The 13,259-nt window shown below is 45.9% G+C and overlaps 1 protein-coding gene across 1 annotated transcript; it reads left to right on the plus strand.

Moving 5' to 3' along the window:
• The first annotated feature begins 4,770 nt into the window (after nucleotides 1-4,770).
• Nucleotides 4,771-12,753, plus strand: Ing2 (inhibitor of growth family member 2). The gene is made up of 2 exons (XM_048330667.1): nucleotides 4,771-5,371; nucleotides 11,932-12,753. Exons 1-2 carry the CDS (start codon nucleotides 5,200-5,202, stop codon nucleotides 12,600-12,602), a joined length of 843 nt encoding a protein of 280 aa, XP_048186624.1. The 5' UTR covers nucleotides 4,771-5,199; the 3' UTR covers nucleotides 12,603-12,753.
• Nucleotides 12,754-13,259: the final 506 nt, after the last annotated feature.

Below are 13,259 nucleotides of genomic sequence, written 5' to 3' on the forward strand. Positions count from 1 at the left end.
CTCAGATATCAGACTGAGTAGCCAGGATTACAGGCATGATCCACTGGTGCCCAGCTAACAGTGATTTTCTTGAATTTTCTCATATTTATAATGGTGTTTAAAAACCATCCAAATATTTTCCTTAAAAAATTGCTATTGGTTTCACTGAATTAAATAGAAAATGGACTGTTTTTACTGCTTTAGAAAAGACCTCACCTATCCAAACAAAACATAATGGAACTTGTTTTCACCCAACTAAACAACTTAAATATACAAAGATTAAATGAGACAACAGAAAAAATTTGAATTCTTTGGATACTAAAAAACTTGAGATCTTGAATTGAAACCCCCTTGCATGGTTACTTAAGGATAATTAAAAAGTACATATATAAATTAAAATAAATTTAAAAACATATTAGTGGTAATGGTAATCTATAGTCCCAGCTGTCAGGAGGCAAGGATCATGAGCCCAAAGCTATCCTGGGCTACGGAGTGAGTTCAAAGCCAACCTGGACCACACAGACAGACTCTGCCTCAAAAAAAAGCTAAAATAAAACATCTTTTATCTATTCATATGTCAATAGGTAACGTTTTTAGTAATCTAATAAAGGTAAAGGAGATTTGAGTATTATAGGCCATCTCAATATATTAGCCATATGCTGATAATGTTGAAGTTGACTAAATGGTATATGAGGATATATGTTTGAGACTTTCCATCATATAAAGTTTAAAAAACCTGAATGCTAGGGCTGGGAATATGGCCTAGTGGCAAGAGTGCTTGCCTCATATACATGAAGCCCTGGGTTCGATTCCTTGGCATCACGTATATAGAAAAGACCAGAAGTGGTGCTGTGGTTCAAGTGGCAGAGTGCTAGCCTTGAACAAAAATAAGCCAGGGACAGTGCTCAGGCCCTGAGTCCAAGGCCCAGGACTGGCAAAAAACAAAACAAAACTTTAAGTTTAATTGGTGTGACTTAAGCAGTTTTTCTCAGGAGTGGTCTCTGGGGATTTTTCAGAATTACTTGCTAGTGTGTTTTTAATCAGTATGAACCTGTTGCTCTCCCCTCTCAGACTATTAATGAAGGATACAAGGAATAGGTCTGAAGGCATAAACAGGGACCTCTTCAAATAGCTGATTTAGAATGTAAAGCTAATTTCAGACACTAATTTAGGAGCATCTTATCCTTCAGGGTTACTTTAAGAGTAGAAAATATATTGAAGAACAGATTTTTTTTTTTCTTGCCAGTCCTGGGGATTGAACTCTGGGCCTAGGTGCTGTCCCTGAACTTCTTTTTGCTCAAGGCAAGCACTCTACCACTTGAGCCACAGCACCACTTCTGGCTTTTTTGAAGTTTTTATTGGAGAAGAGTCTCACAGACTTTCCTGCCTGGATTGGCTTCAAGCCCTCAGATCTCAGCCTCCTGAGTAGCTAGGATTACAGGCATGAGCCACGGGTGTCCCGCTCGAATAAGTTTTTTTTTTTTTTTTTTTTTTTTTTTTGCCAGTCCTGGGGCTTGGACTCAGGGCCTGAGCACTGTCCCTGGTTTCTTTTTGCTCAAGGCTAGCACTCTACCACTTGAGCCACAGCGCCACTTCTGGCCATTTTCTGTATATGTGGTGCTGGGGAATCGAACCCGGGGCCTCATGTATACGAGGCAAGCACTCTTGCCACTAGGCCATATCCCCAGCCCAGTTGTTGTTGTTGTTTAAATTCACAAGATTAAATATAATCTATTAACTTTTATGTTGCAGACAATCAGATTTTAAATTTTTAAGAAAATTAGAAAGTTTAGTCTGAAGAAGCTCCAAATTTCCAGTGAAGTGACTACTGAGAACATTGCTAAATAACCAAGGTCAAGAGTTGGGTTTAGGGGCTGGGAATATGGCCTAGTGGCAAGAGTGCTTGCCTCATATACCTGAAGCCCTGGGTTTGATTCCTCAGCACCACATATATAGAAAACAGCCAGAAGAGGCGCTGTGGCTCAAGTGGCAGAGTGCTAGCCTTGAGCAAAAAGAAGCCAGGGACAGTGCTCAGGCCCTGAGTCCAAGGCCCAGGACTGGCAAAAAAAGAGTTGGGTTTAGGCCAGAAACAATGGTGAGAGTTTATAATCCCAGATACTAGCGAGATAGGATCACAGTTGAAGAACAGCCTCAGGAAAAAAGTTAGTGAGACCTATCTCTGTCAAAAGCTGGGCCTGGTAATATATGCCTGTCTCATAGCCACCTGAAAATATAAATAGGAAAAGGGATCCAGGTCAGTCCTAGAGCAGCCCAGGGGAAAATCTGAGACCTTATTTGAAAAATAACTAAAGCAAAAAGGGCTGGAGACATATCTTAAATAGGTATGATACCTGCTTAGCAACTCAAGGCCCTGAGTTCAAGTTCCTGGGTTTATAGACAAGCGTTCCTCACCCACTCCTGGACTGCTTTCACATGCAAGAGAGAAATAGCTTTAAATTAACCCTTACAAATATAGAACAATGTCTGAAATAATTCATACATGCACATGTTAGAGTGCTTTACAGGTTTATGACAGCTGAATGAAAACTATTATTTGGAGTTTTCGCTTCTTTCAGTCTGTTCAACAGAATTGTACAGATGAAAGTAATTCTGTCTCCTAGCCCATAATCATCATTCCTTTCTTTCATTGTACTTCAGGAGGCTGGCATTCTACAGCATTGCCTTTTCTGTTTCTATGCACAAGCCAGTTCTGTCTGTGAATCACTTACTCAGCTGAATAAATCCATTGGTACATTCTGTATCTAATCTGAATAACAAGGCATCTTGCATAATTTTGGTCCTTTGGGAAGGATTAGCTGAATCAAATGTGTGATGGTACAAAAACTCTAGGGTTCAGGTAAGCAAAAGCAATAAAAGGGCTGGCTGGGAGCATGGCTTAGAGGTACAGTGCTTGCCTAGTACGCATGAAGCCCAGCCTGGGTTCGATTCCTCAGCACCACATAAACAGAAAAAGCCAGAAGTGGCTAGGCAACAGCAGCTCATGCCTGTAATCATAGCTAAGAAGGAGGGTGAGATCTGCAGATTCTGGTCAGTCAAGGCTGGAAAGTTCATGACTGGGCAAGAGAGTCGATGAGACTCATCTCCAAAAAGCTCAAGTGGAGCTGTGGTTCAAGTTGTAGAACACTAACCTAAGGGACAGCTCCCTGACCCCAGTACCAGCAGGAAAGAAAAAAAAATTAAAAGACACCAATAAACTCTTCCAAGCGATTCTCAGAAATACAACACACTGAGCTGACTGGGGTTGACAATATTCAAGGGGTTGAATTCCCAGACGTGCTTTGTTTTAGTGTGAAAATATAAGTGTTCTGACATCAAGACTTAGACTTCTCTTGGCATGTCAATGACTTAATTTAACAGCTGTTTCAAAAGCGCTCTGAATGTGTCACGCCACAGGTGCGTCTCCCTGCAAACCAAACTTCAGAAGAATCCAAATTTGTCACGTTTCCTTTTTTAACTCAGATACAGCTGGCAGTCAGGTTTGTTTATATAGGTATTTTATTAAAATTCTTCGTGTAGGGAATATGGCCTAGTGGCAAGAGTGCTTGCCTAGCATGCATGAAGCCCTGGGTTCGATTCTCAGCACCACATATACAGAAAAAGCCAGAAGTGGCTGTGGCTCAAGAGGTAGAGTGCTAGCCTTGAGCAAAAAGAAGCCAGGGACAGTGTTCAGGCCCTGAATCCAGGCCCCAGGACTGGCAAAAATAAATAAGTAAATAAAATTCCTCGCGTATTCGTCCGGTAGAACCGATGAAAAAAACAAAAACCCGTACACATTACTCCTCGTGAAAGTCTACGGGCATGACCACACGGACATTAAGCCGTGCCAGCCGCTCCCACTGACAGCCAGGCCCCACGAGGGAGGCGTGGACCATCATTTATCTGCTGGGCCCTTTTACCCTTCTAATTGTTGTCCTAGGATAAGATTAAAGACTCGAGCTCCGAGGTGCCCCTTACTACGCCGGCGTACCCTCGAGGGCACGGGATGCTTGTTCACGGTTGTCGGCGGGACACGGTCCTACATCCCTCCCCCCCCCCCCCCCCCCGGCACCCCGGACGACCGGCGAGCCCTAACATCCATTCCCGCGCGGGAAAGGGGCCGGGGCGAAAGTTAAAGACCTGGAGGACTAAAAGATACAGAACACGCAGGGAGGGATGGAAGGCTGGGGAAGTGCCGCCTACCTCCCGGTCGGCCCCCGGTGCTTGGTCGGCCGCCGCGCAACGACCCGAGGAGGGACGCGGCCCCAGGGAGAGTTGGAGCGGCGGCTCGGCGGGAAACCGCAGCCACGCATGCCGGGAGCCTCCCCGCTGCACGCTGGGTAGCGTAGTTCCCGAGACCCACACTCCAGGTTGTCCAGACTCCCGCTGCTGTTTTTTAAGGTTCGCAAGGAGCCGCGCTTGACCCGCCTGATGGGTATAAAAGTCGGTCACACCGGGATGCCAGGCCAGAACCAAGGTTTCCTCCGCTCCACGGGAAGGCAGACGCGAGAAGACGGCCACCCATCCCCTCAGTTACCATTCAAACACTGGCCGGAGGGACGGGCTCAGCCACGCTTCCCCTTTAAGAGGGGGCGGGGCGCAGCTACCGTTTGGCCTCTCGCTGCACCTCCCCCTCACAAGTCCTGGGCTGACGGACCAATCGCCTTAGCGGTGGCGGGAAGGCGGGAGAATGCGAACCCTTCGGTAAGGCGGTAGGGGCGGGACCCCGACCTTATTAGGAGTGAAGCCTGCGCAGGCGCAGACGCGACCGCCGCGGAGGGGCGGGGCCAGCGGGCAGAGAGAGTCTCCTACTGGCGCGGAGGGTGGCGGAGAGGAGAGCCGCCGGCGAGCGGGCTTGTCATGGGGATCCGGGCTAGTAGGCGGCACGAGTAGCATCTGGGGACTCCGAGAGGGACAGGAAGTGTCCGCTCCGGTGACCACCGCCAGCTCGGCGGGGGCCTGCGGGGGGATCCCCGCTGCCGTGGTCCTGGGGACAGGGAGGAGGAGAGAGGAGGGAGTCCTGGTCTCGCCCCGCCCCCGGGCTGGTTACGGCGGGGGCGGGGAGTGAAGGCTGCTGGGGGGGGGAGTGGAGATCGAGGGACTCGGCGGTGCCCTCCGGAGCGGCGGCCGTGTCCCCGCGGCGCCGGGCCGCCGAGCGGAGCGCCGCGGCTGCTGCATGCGTGGCTGCTGGATGCGGAGGCGGCGGCGGCGGCGGCGGCGAAGATGTTAGGGCAGCAGCAGCAGCAACTGTACCCGCCGGCCGCGCTCCTCACCGGGGAGCGGAGCCGGCTGCTCACCTGCTACGTGCAGGACTACCTCGAGTGCGTGGAGTCGCTGCCCCACGACATGCAGAGGAACGTGTCCGTGCTGCGAGAGCTGGACAACAAATATCAAGGTAAGGGACCGGGGGAAGGCCCGTGAGGGGACTCCGCTGCTCCCGGGATCTGCGGGCCTCGGGCTGCTCCGGCCCTCGGCCGGCCCCGGGAAGTGCCACTCTCCGTCCCTCCCGTGACACCCACCCTCCCATCCCCTGCTCCCGAGTGTGCATGTGGGACGGGGAGGAGGGGTGAGGACCGGGGTCTTGGCCCTTTCCTTTCCCAGCTGCGCTCCGGAGGACTTGGAAGGGGTTTCGGGGTGTGTGTGTGTACGCGCGCGCGCGCGTGTGTGTAGGGATGTGTGTGTGTGTGTGTGTGTGTGGAGGGGGCCGGGAGGGTCGTTCCTCAGCCCCCGTTGTAGCCCCAGCGGCTGCAGCTGCTGTGGGGAGGGAATCAGCCATTTTAAGCAGCATTTGTTCCGGCGTCCGTGGGCTCTGTGCCTCACGCCGCCCTGCCGGGAGAGGGAGAGTGCCACCAGGCGGGAGCCGCGGGGAGACGGCCGCAGGGCTGGCCGTCCCTCGCCCCCGGCGACCCCCAGCCCGGATGAGCAGATGCTTCGGAAGGCGCTGGGGGAGGGGAAGGCAGGGAGGGGCGGCGGAGGCGGACTCGGGAGAGCCCCCCCCTCCCCGCGCCCCTGCTCCCCGGTACGGCGGGACCCGGGGCACCCCGTGCCTCCCACTCGCCCGGGGGAAAGTTCCGGGACGCCCGGTGTCGTCGCCTTGAGCTCAGCTCCAGCCGAGTGGTGACGAGGGGAGGGGTCCCCCGCGGGGAAGGGAGGGAGAGGGGGTGTGTGTGGCGAGGAGGGGAGGGCCCTCGTCCGGGGGCGGGGCCTGGCAGTGACGCGGGCCGGGGCGGGGTGCGGCGCGCTCCCGCGGGGCTGGAAAATGGCTGGTGTCTGAATGGGCCGGGGCGGGCGGCGCTCGCCGTTTGGGTGGTCGTCGGGCTGTGTGGGGGGCGTTAGTGGGGCCCGGGCGGACTCCGCATCGGGCTTCGCAACGCGCTTGTGGTGATATGTAGAATGTCTCCCACCCAGTAAATCGGGGCGGGGACCCTGCTCCCGGGACGGGCGCCGACCCGGGCTCCGCGTAGGTTCCGGGCCATGTGTCACTTCCGGGCTCCAGCGAGGAAGTGGCTTCGTTGACCCGGCAACCGCTTGGCGTCCCTTCACCTCCGGCTCCTCCTCCGAGGTGGTTTTTTTTTTTTTTTCCCCCCCCAAGTGATAAGGCGACAACCATCTTTTATAAAAGGTCAAAAAAATTAGGACAGGGAACGAGCCTTTATTACGGTGAAGTTCATCACCGTTCCCTTATCTATTTATTTAGTTATTTTTGCCTTTAGTAACCCTAAATCGAGAAGAAGGTTTTAGACCTAAAGTGGACATTAGTCAAAGGGACGTTAAAGATAACTTTTGGACCCATTCTCAATTTTTGAAGACACTTTTCACTAAGCCGGGGTTACTCAGATGACTATTTGAAGCAAGCCCAGGCATAAATGTCCATAAGATTCTTACCTCCAATTAATCGTCAAAAAGCCAGAAATGGTGGTACATCGATAAAGCTGAGGGACATCTTTTAGGCCCTGGGTTCTATATAGCTCCAGGAACAGCTGGGGGGGGGTGTGACATGTCACTAACCCAATGGCTAAAAAGAATCTACTGTTCCGTATTAAGAGCATTTAGGTATGTTTTAGCCAATACATTTATTTTCTAAATCCATGGATTGGTAGATTGCTTACTGTATGTCAATTGTTTCACCAGGCCCAGAATTTATCAAGCTAAACTTCATCATACAGAAAAAATTTCCAAGTTTAACTTGGGCCAGGCATGGTATTTTGCACCTGTAGTCCCATAATTTGGGAGGTGGGAAGCAAGAAGATTGTTTGAGTTTGAGGACAGCCTGGGCTATATAGATTCCTTCTCAAAAAAAGTTTATAATTTGCTGAATTACTTAGAAGGGGAATATTCTGTTTCAAAGCTGGACACTTTAGGAACACATCTGTTCTTATATTGTGTCATATGTCATTTCCTCCGTGTGTGCGCATGCGCCCATGGCCTGGTTTCTAGGGCTTGAATTCTACCACTTGAGCCTGGTCAGGCTAGCTTGGAACCACAGTACTCAGATCTCAACCTCCTGAGTAGTTTGGATTAGAGATGTGAGCCATCTGCACCTGGCTTCTTTTCCTTTAAAAATAGCAGTTGTAGCTGGTGCCTGTGGCACACCCTTCAAGGACCATGCCCAGGGTCCTGAATTTAATTTCCAGAACTCTCTCTCTCTCTCTCTCTCTCACACACACACACACACACACACACAGAGAGAGAGAGAGAGAGGGAGGGAGAGAGAGAGAGAGAGAGAACAGTTGTATTTTTCTATAATTATGGACCATGTAAATGGTAACTTTGAAATGAGACATATGGCTCACATCTGTAATCCTAGGTACTGAGATCTGAGGATCCCTGTTCAAAGCCAGCCTGAGTATCCTTCTTGAGACTCTTAACTCCAATTAAACACCAAAAAAGCCAGCTGTGGCTATACTGGTAGAGTACTAGCTTTGAGCAAAAAAGCTCCAAGACTGTGCCCATACCCTGAGTTCAAGCTCCAGGACTGGCGAGGGGGCAGGGGGAAGAAAGAGAAAAAGAGATGAGTAGGAATCCTACGTTATATGCTTGTACTTTTTCAGTGTTTTGTAATGCTTACATGTTCTTTAAGGCATGGTTGTCTCCTTAAAAGTTATTCTTTTTTAAGATGGGATTAAACATAATTTCAGTGGAAACTCTTCTATCTGATCATCTAGTTGTCAGAAGTTGCTCTTATAACATTAGGAGTATAGCAGACCTTACAAGATTGAAAGATAATACAAATCCTCAGTCCTGTTGTGATTAATTTCAAGATTAACCTTAAAACAGTGATCTAGTTTTCAATCATGGACATAGATAGATGCTAAGATAATTGCAAAGTTTTATATATTTATTAGCTTTATGTGCTTTCTTGCTTAGTTCAGATAGGACTTTTTTCACTAGTTCTTAAGTTTTTTTTTTTCTGGTCTGGGGATTTAATACAACAGTATTTAATGTTACAAATTATATGTAGCAAATCACATTTCTCCCCCACCTGTTTGAGTCACTTCCAGAGGTTATTGAATCAAATACAGAAATAAAACAATTCCACAAATGAGTGAAGTATTTGTTATGGAAAATGGTTAGCCTTTGAACTAAAAAAATTTTTTTTTTTTTTTTTTTTTGGCCAGTCCTGGGCCTTGGACTCAGGGCCTGAGCACTAGCCCTGGCTTCCTTTTGCTCAAGGCTAGCACTCTGCCACTTGAGCCACAGCGCCACTTCTGGCCGTTTTCTGTATATGTGGTGCTGGGGAATCGAACCCGGGGCCTCATGTATACGAGGCAAGCTCTCTTGCCACTAGGCCATATCCCCCAGCCCTGAACTAAAATTTAATACATAATTTCAAGTGCTTTTCACGCAGCCTGTTGAAAGTGCTTAAGTGGGAAGAGCAGATGTACAGATCTGATGAAGTCTTAAGTCTGAGGTTCTTAACCACTTGAACTATTTTTTTTAAGTGAAGTAGAAATGATAGCTTCCTCTTGAGTTTGCTGTGGAGATCAAATGATAAAATATTTACCACATAATAGGGGCTGAGTAAATGTTGGTTTCCTTTCTTTTCACACTACAAATATCTTTGAGATGTGAATTTTTATCTCATAAAGTATGTGCAAGTATAATGTATGAATTTTTTTTCTGACTCATTGGAAAATATTTGAAATAAAACTTGTCTTCTTTTTTTTTTCCTTTTTGGCAGGCCTTGTGCTTGCCAGGCTAGTGTTTATTACTTATGTCTTACTTCCAGCCATTTTCTTCACTGGCAATTTTTGAAATAGACTCTCTCTGGTGGTTGCTGAGGTCACAGGTGCCCGCTTCTGCCTCCAGCTTCCTCTCTGTGGACATGGAGTCTCTCAGACCTTTCTGGAACTGTGATCTTCCCTATCTTGGCTTCCAGTGTAGCTTGGGGTGACATGCCAACACTGCTGCACCCACAAGGAATCTCAAGAACATTTCTGTTCTGGGCTAGCCTGGAACCACAGTCCTTACCATCTTAAGTAGCTGGGATCACATATGTGATCCACCAGTGCCTGAATTAATTTTTTTTTCTAACAGTAAAATATCTAATGTCGTTTTTCCTGTACAAAAATGAGGTTCTTAGGAAATCCACTTGTGTACCTAGCTGAGCAAATGTCATAGACAGCCTTATTTGAAAATATGTTGTACAAGTATGAATACTCTCAATTGTGGTGGAACAGTTGTCCATCAAGTATGAACACCAGTATCCAGGGAGGAGCTAACTCCTAAGAGTTGTGTTAAATATTTGCCTTTTGTTACCGTACTTTGAGGCAGTTCCAGTGTATGCATTTTACTCATTTAACATTTCTTTGTTCTATAGTAATAACATTGGAATATATAAGACAGTGGTAGGCATGCAGTAATTATGGAGTATAGAAATGGTGTGCTATGTGGTGTGATCAATTAATGTTTATTTCCCCACCTCTAGTAAGACAGAAGTCTTTCAAGTAGCATTCTATTTTGTAAGGACAAGAAATAGATAGGATTGGAACAAACCTGGTCCTAAGTATTCTTTTGGTGACATCTGAAATTAATTAAATTTTCAGATTTTTTTTTTTTTTTGCTGTTGTTTTGAGACAGGTCTATGTACTTCCACCTGGCCTTGAACTCTTTTTTTTTTTTTTTTTTTTTTTTGGCCAGTCCTGGGCCTTGGACTCAGGGCCTGAGCACTGTCCCTGGCTTCTTCCCGCTCAAGGCTAGCACTCTGCCACTTGAGCCACAGCGCCACTTCTGGCCGTTTTCTGTATATGTGGTGCTGGGGAATCGAACCTAGGGCCTCGTGTATCCGAGGCAGGCACTCTTGCCACTAGGCTATATCCCCAGCCCTGGCCTTGAACTCTTGATCCTCTTACCACCCAAATGATTCTACCTTCCAAGTGTTGGCATTACAAGCATGCACCATTATACTAGGTCGGTGCGTTTTCAGATTTTTGCATGCTAGAGGTGATTCAGCTATTTTATGTTATTTAAGTAAGTGTACTATTTGCTATGCAATTGAATCAGCAGTTTCAAAAAAGCTTAGGACCAACTGCTGAATTATCTACAAAGGCAGAACGATTCAGTGCTGATTATACTGTAATTTTGTAGTAGCTTGGTCAGGTGGTGCCAGAAACAATAGACCTACTTTGGAAATAGTTTTGCTTTTTGGAATTTCCCTTGTGACCCTAAAATAAAAGAGCCATTAAGACTAAGAAGATAGGAAGCTAAGAGTTGCTGATGTTTGCCTTTTCTAAGATTGTCCAAGGGTGTTATGTGAAAGTGAAGGTTATCATGTCGCTCTGGAGAGATCAAGCCATTGATTAAACTGCAAACAGAATTGGACTGTCATCTGTAAACTACTCATAGAACCTCATCAAGCTTTAGGGTTGGAGTTCAGCATGTCAAGACTTAATATAGATGAAATTTGAGTGGTATATGATCAGTAAATAAGAAACTTTTAGTAGACTCTAAAGTGGCCTTAAGTATTCCCGCCTATATAAAATACCGTTTATTATTAATTTAATTAAATTAACTTTTCTAATATACATAATTTTAAGGTTTTATGTTATTTGTTCTTTTCTAAGTGTACATTCATACTGGTCTTTGTATGGGGAATAAAGTTTTTCTTCTAGTAACAGTACTGGGGTTTAACACAGAGCCTCATGTTTGCTAGGCTGCCACTCTCCTACTTGAGCCATGCCTCCAAGCTTACTCTTTGATGGCTATTTTGGAGTTGGAGTTTAGCAAACTTTTCTCCCTGGACTGGCCTTAAATTGTGATCCTTAAGATCTCAGCCTCGGGGCTGGGGATATGGCCTAGTGGCAAGAGTGCTTACCTCATATACATGAGGCCCTGGGTTCAATTCCCCAGCACCACCTATACAGAAAATGGCCAGAAGTGGCGCTGTGGCTCAAGTGGCAGAGTGCTAGCCTTGAGCAAAAAAAAGCCAGGGACAGTGCCCAGGCCCTGAGTCCAAGCCCCAGCACTGGCCAAAAAAACAAAAAAACAAACAAAAAAGATCTCAGCCTCCTGAGTAGTTAGGATTACAGGTATGAGCCATTGGCTTAGCAAGCAAGTTTTTTTTTTTGTGTGTGTGTTATTGTTGTTTGGTTGGGCTTTTTTTGTTTGTTTGTTTGTTTGTTTTTCTGCACCAGTCCTGGGGCTTGAATTCAGGGCCTGGGTGCTACCTCTGAGCCTTTTATTTTCTCAAGCCTAGTGCTTTGCCACAGCTCCACTTCAAGCTTTTTGATGGGTAATGGGAGATAAGATTCTCACAGATTTTCTTGCCTGGGCTGGCTTAAAACTTCAATCCTGAGGAGCCAGGATTGTAGGCATGAGCTACTAGCACCCAGAAAACAATCAAGTTTTTAATGTGTATATACTAGAGAGAATGTGGTTTTGTGCTTTGGATTAGTTGTAACTTTATGTTTGCTATATGTGCTAATACATATATTCTCTTCCTTTTCTTCTTTTTAGAAACATTAAAGGAAATCGATGATGTCTATGAAAAATACAAGAAAGAAGATGATTCAAACCAGAAAAAACGCCTACAGCAGCATCTCCAGAGAGCATTAATCAATAGTCAAGAATTGGGAGATGAAAAAATTCAGATTGTCACACAAATGCTTGAATTGGTGGAAAACCGAGCAAGACAAATGGAGTTACATTCACAGTGTTTCCAAGATCCTGCTGACAGTGAAAGAGCCTCAGATAAAGCAAAGATGGATTCTAACCAACCAGAAAGATCTTCAAGAAGACCCCGCAGACAGCGAACCAGTGAAAGCCGTGATTTGTGTCATATGACAAATGGGATTGAAGACTGTGATGATCAGCCACCTAAAGAAAAGAAATCCAAGTCAGCCAAGAAAAAGAAACGCTCTAAGGCCAAGCAGGAAAGGGAAACTTCACCTGTTGAGTTTGCAATAGATCCCAATGAACCTACATACTGTTTATGTAACCAAGTGTCTTATGGGGAAATGATAGGATGTGACAATGAACAGTGTCCGATTGAATGGTTTCACTTTTCATGTGTTTCACTTACCTATAAACCAAAGGGGAAATGGTATTGCCCAAAGTGCAGGGGAGATAATGAGAAAACTATGGACAAAAGTACAGAAAAGACAAAAAAGGAAAGAAGATCGAGGTAGTAAAGGTCATCCATATTTTAAAGGGTTATTTGTCTTTTATATAATTGGTTTACTTTCAGAAAATGTTTTAGGGTAAATGCATAAGACTATGCAATAATTTTTAATCATTAGTATTAATGGTGTATTAAAAGTTGTTGTACTTTGTCTGTGACCTTAATTTTCTGCACTGAATTACCAAATATTTTAAACCAGGTAGTCACCTGATGAAAGGACCAGGGAAACAGGGAGAGAACGGTGTGAACATTATAAAAATTTCACAAACCATGCCTATTTCATTTTCACTTTAAACACCAGTGCTGTTTTTTGGGTAAACACAAAAGTTTTGCTAACAGTTTAGTTCTATGTGCTTAAAAAATTTAGATATAGTTGAATTTCTTTGAAAGTATTGAATAATCTTGGGTAATTTGAATATGACACTATTCTCTTTAGAGCTGCTTTTTTGCCTAGCCCCATTTATACATATACTTGTTAATCTCTAGTCTTCCAGAAATTTATGGAACTAGGGATAAAAATAATTTGGGATCCAAGTGGAATAATGTGCTCTTATTAGAGTATTTGCTGCTGTCTTTTCCTTAGTAGCATTTTGATACACTGTCAGTATCCCATTTGTAAATGCCTTCCTGCTTCTCAAAATAGATACATTTAATCTAGGGCTTA

The sequence above is a fragment of the Perognathus longimembris genome, chromosome 21 (assembly GCF_023159225.1).
Source record: "Perognathus longimembris pacificus isolate PPM17 chromosome 21, ASM2315922v1, whole genome shotgun sequence".
Taxonomy (NCBI): Eukaryota; Metazoa; Chordata; class Mammalia; order Rodentia; family Heteromyidae; genus Perognathus; species Perognathus longimembris.

What these genes read in the sequence shown, in the direction of transcription:
- Ing2 (XM_048330667.1), top strand. Translation starts at nt 5,200, where the DNA reads ATGTTAGGGCAGCAGCAGCAGCAACTGTACCCGCCGGCCGCGCTCCTC. An exon ending in GCTGGACAACAAATATCAAG is followed by an intron (nt 5,372 to 11,931) that starts GTAAGGGACCGG and finishes TCTTCTTTTTAG; the next exon opens with AAACATTAAAGGAAATCGAT.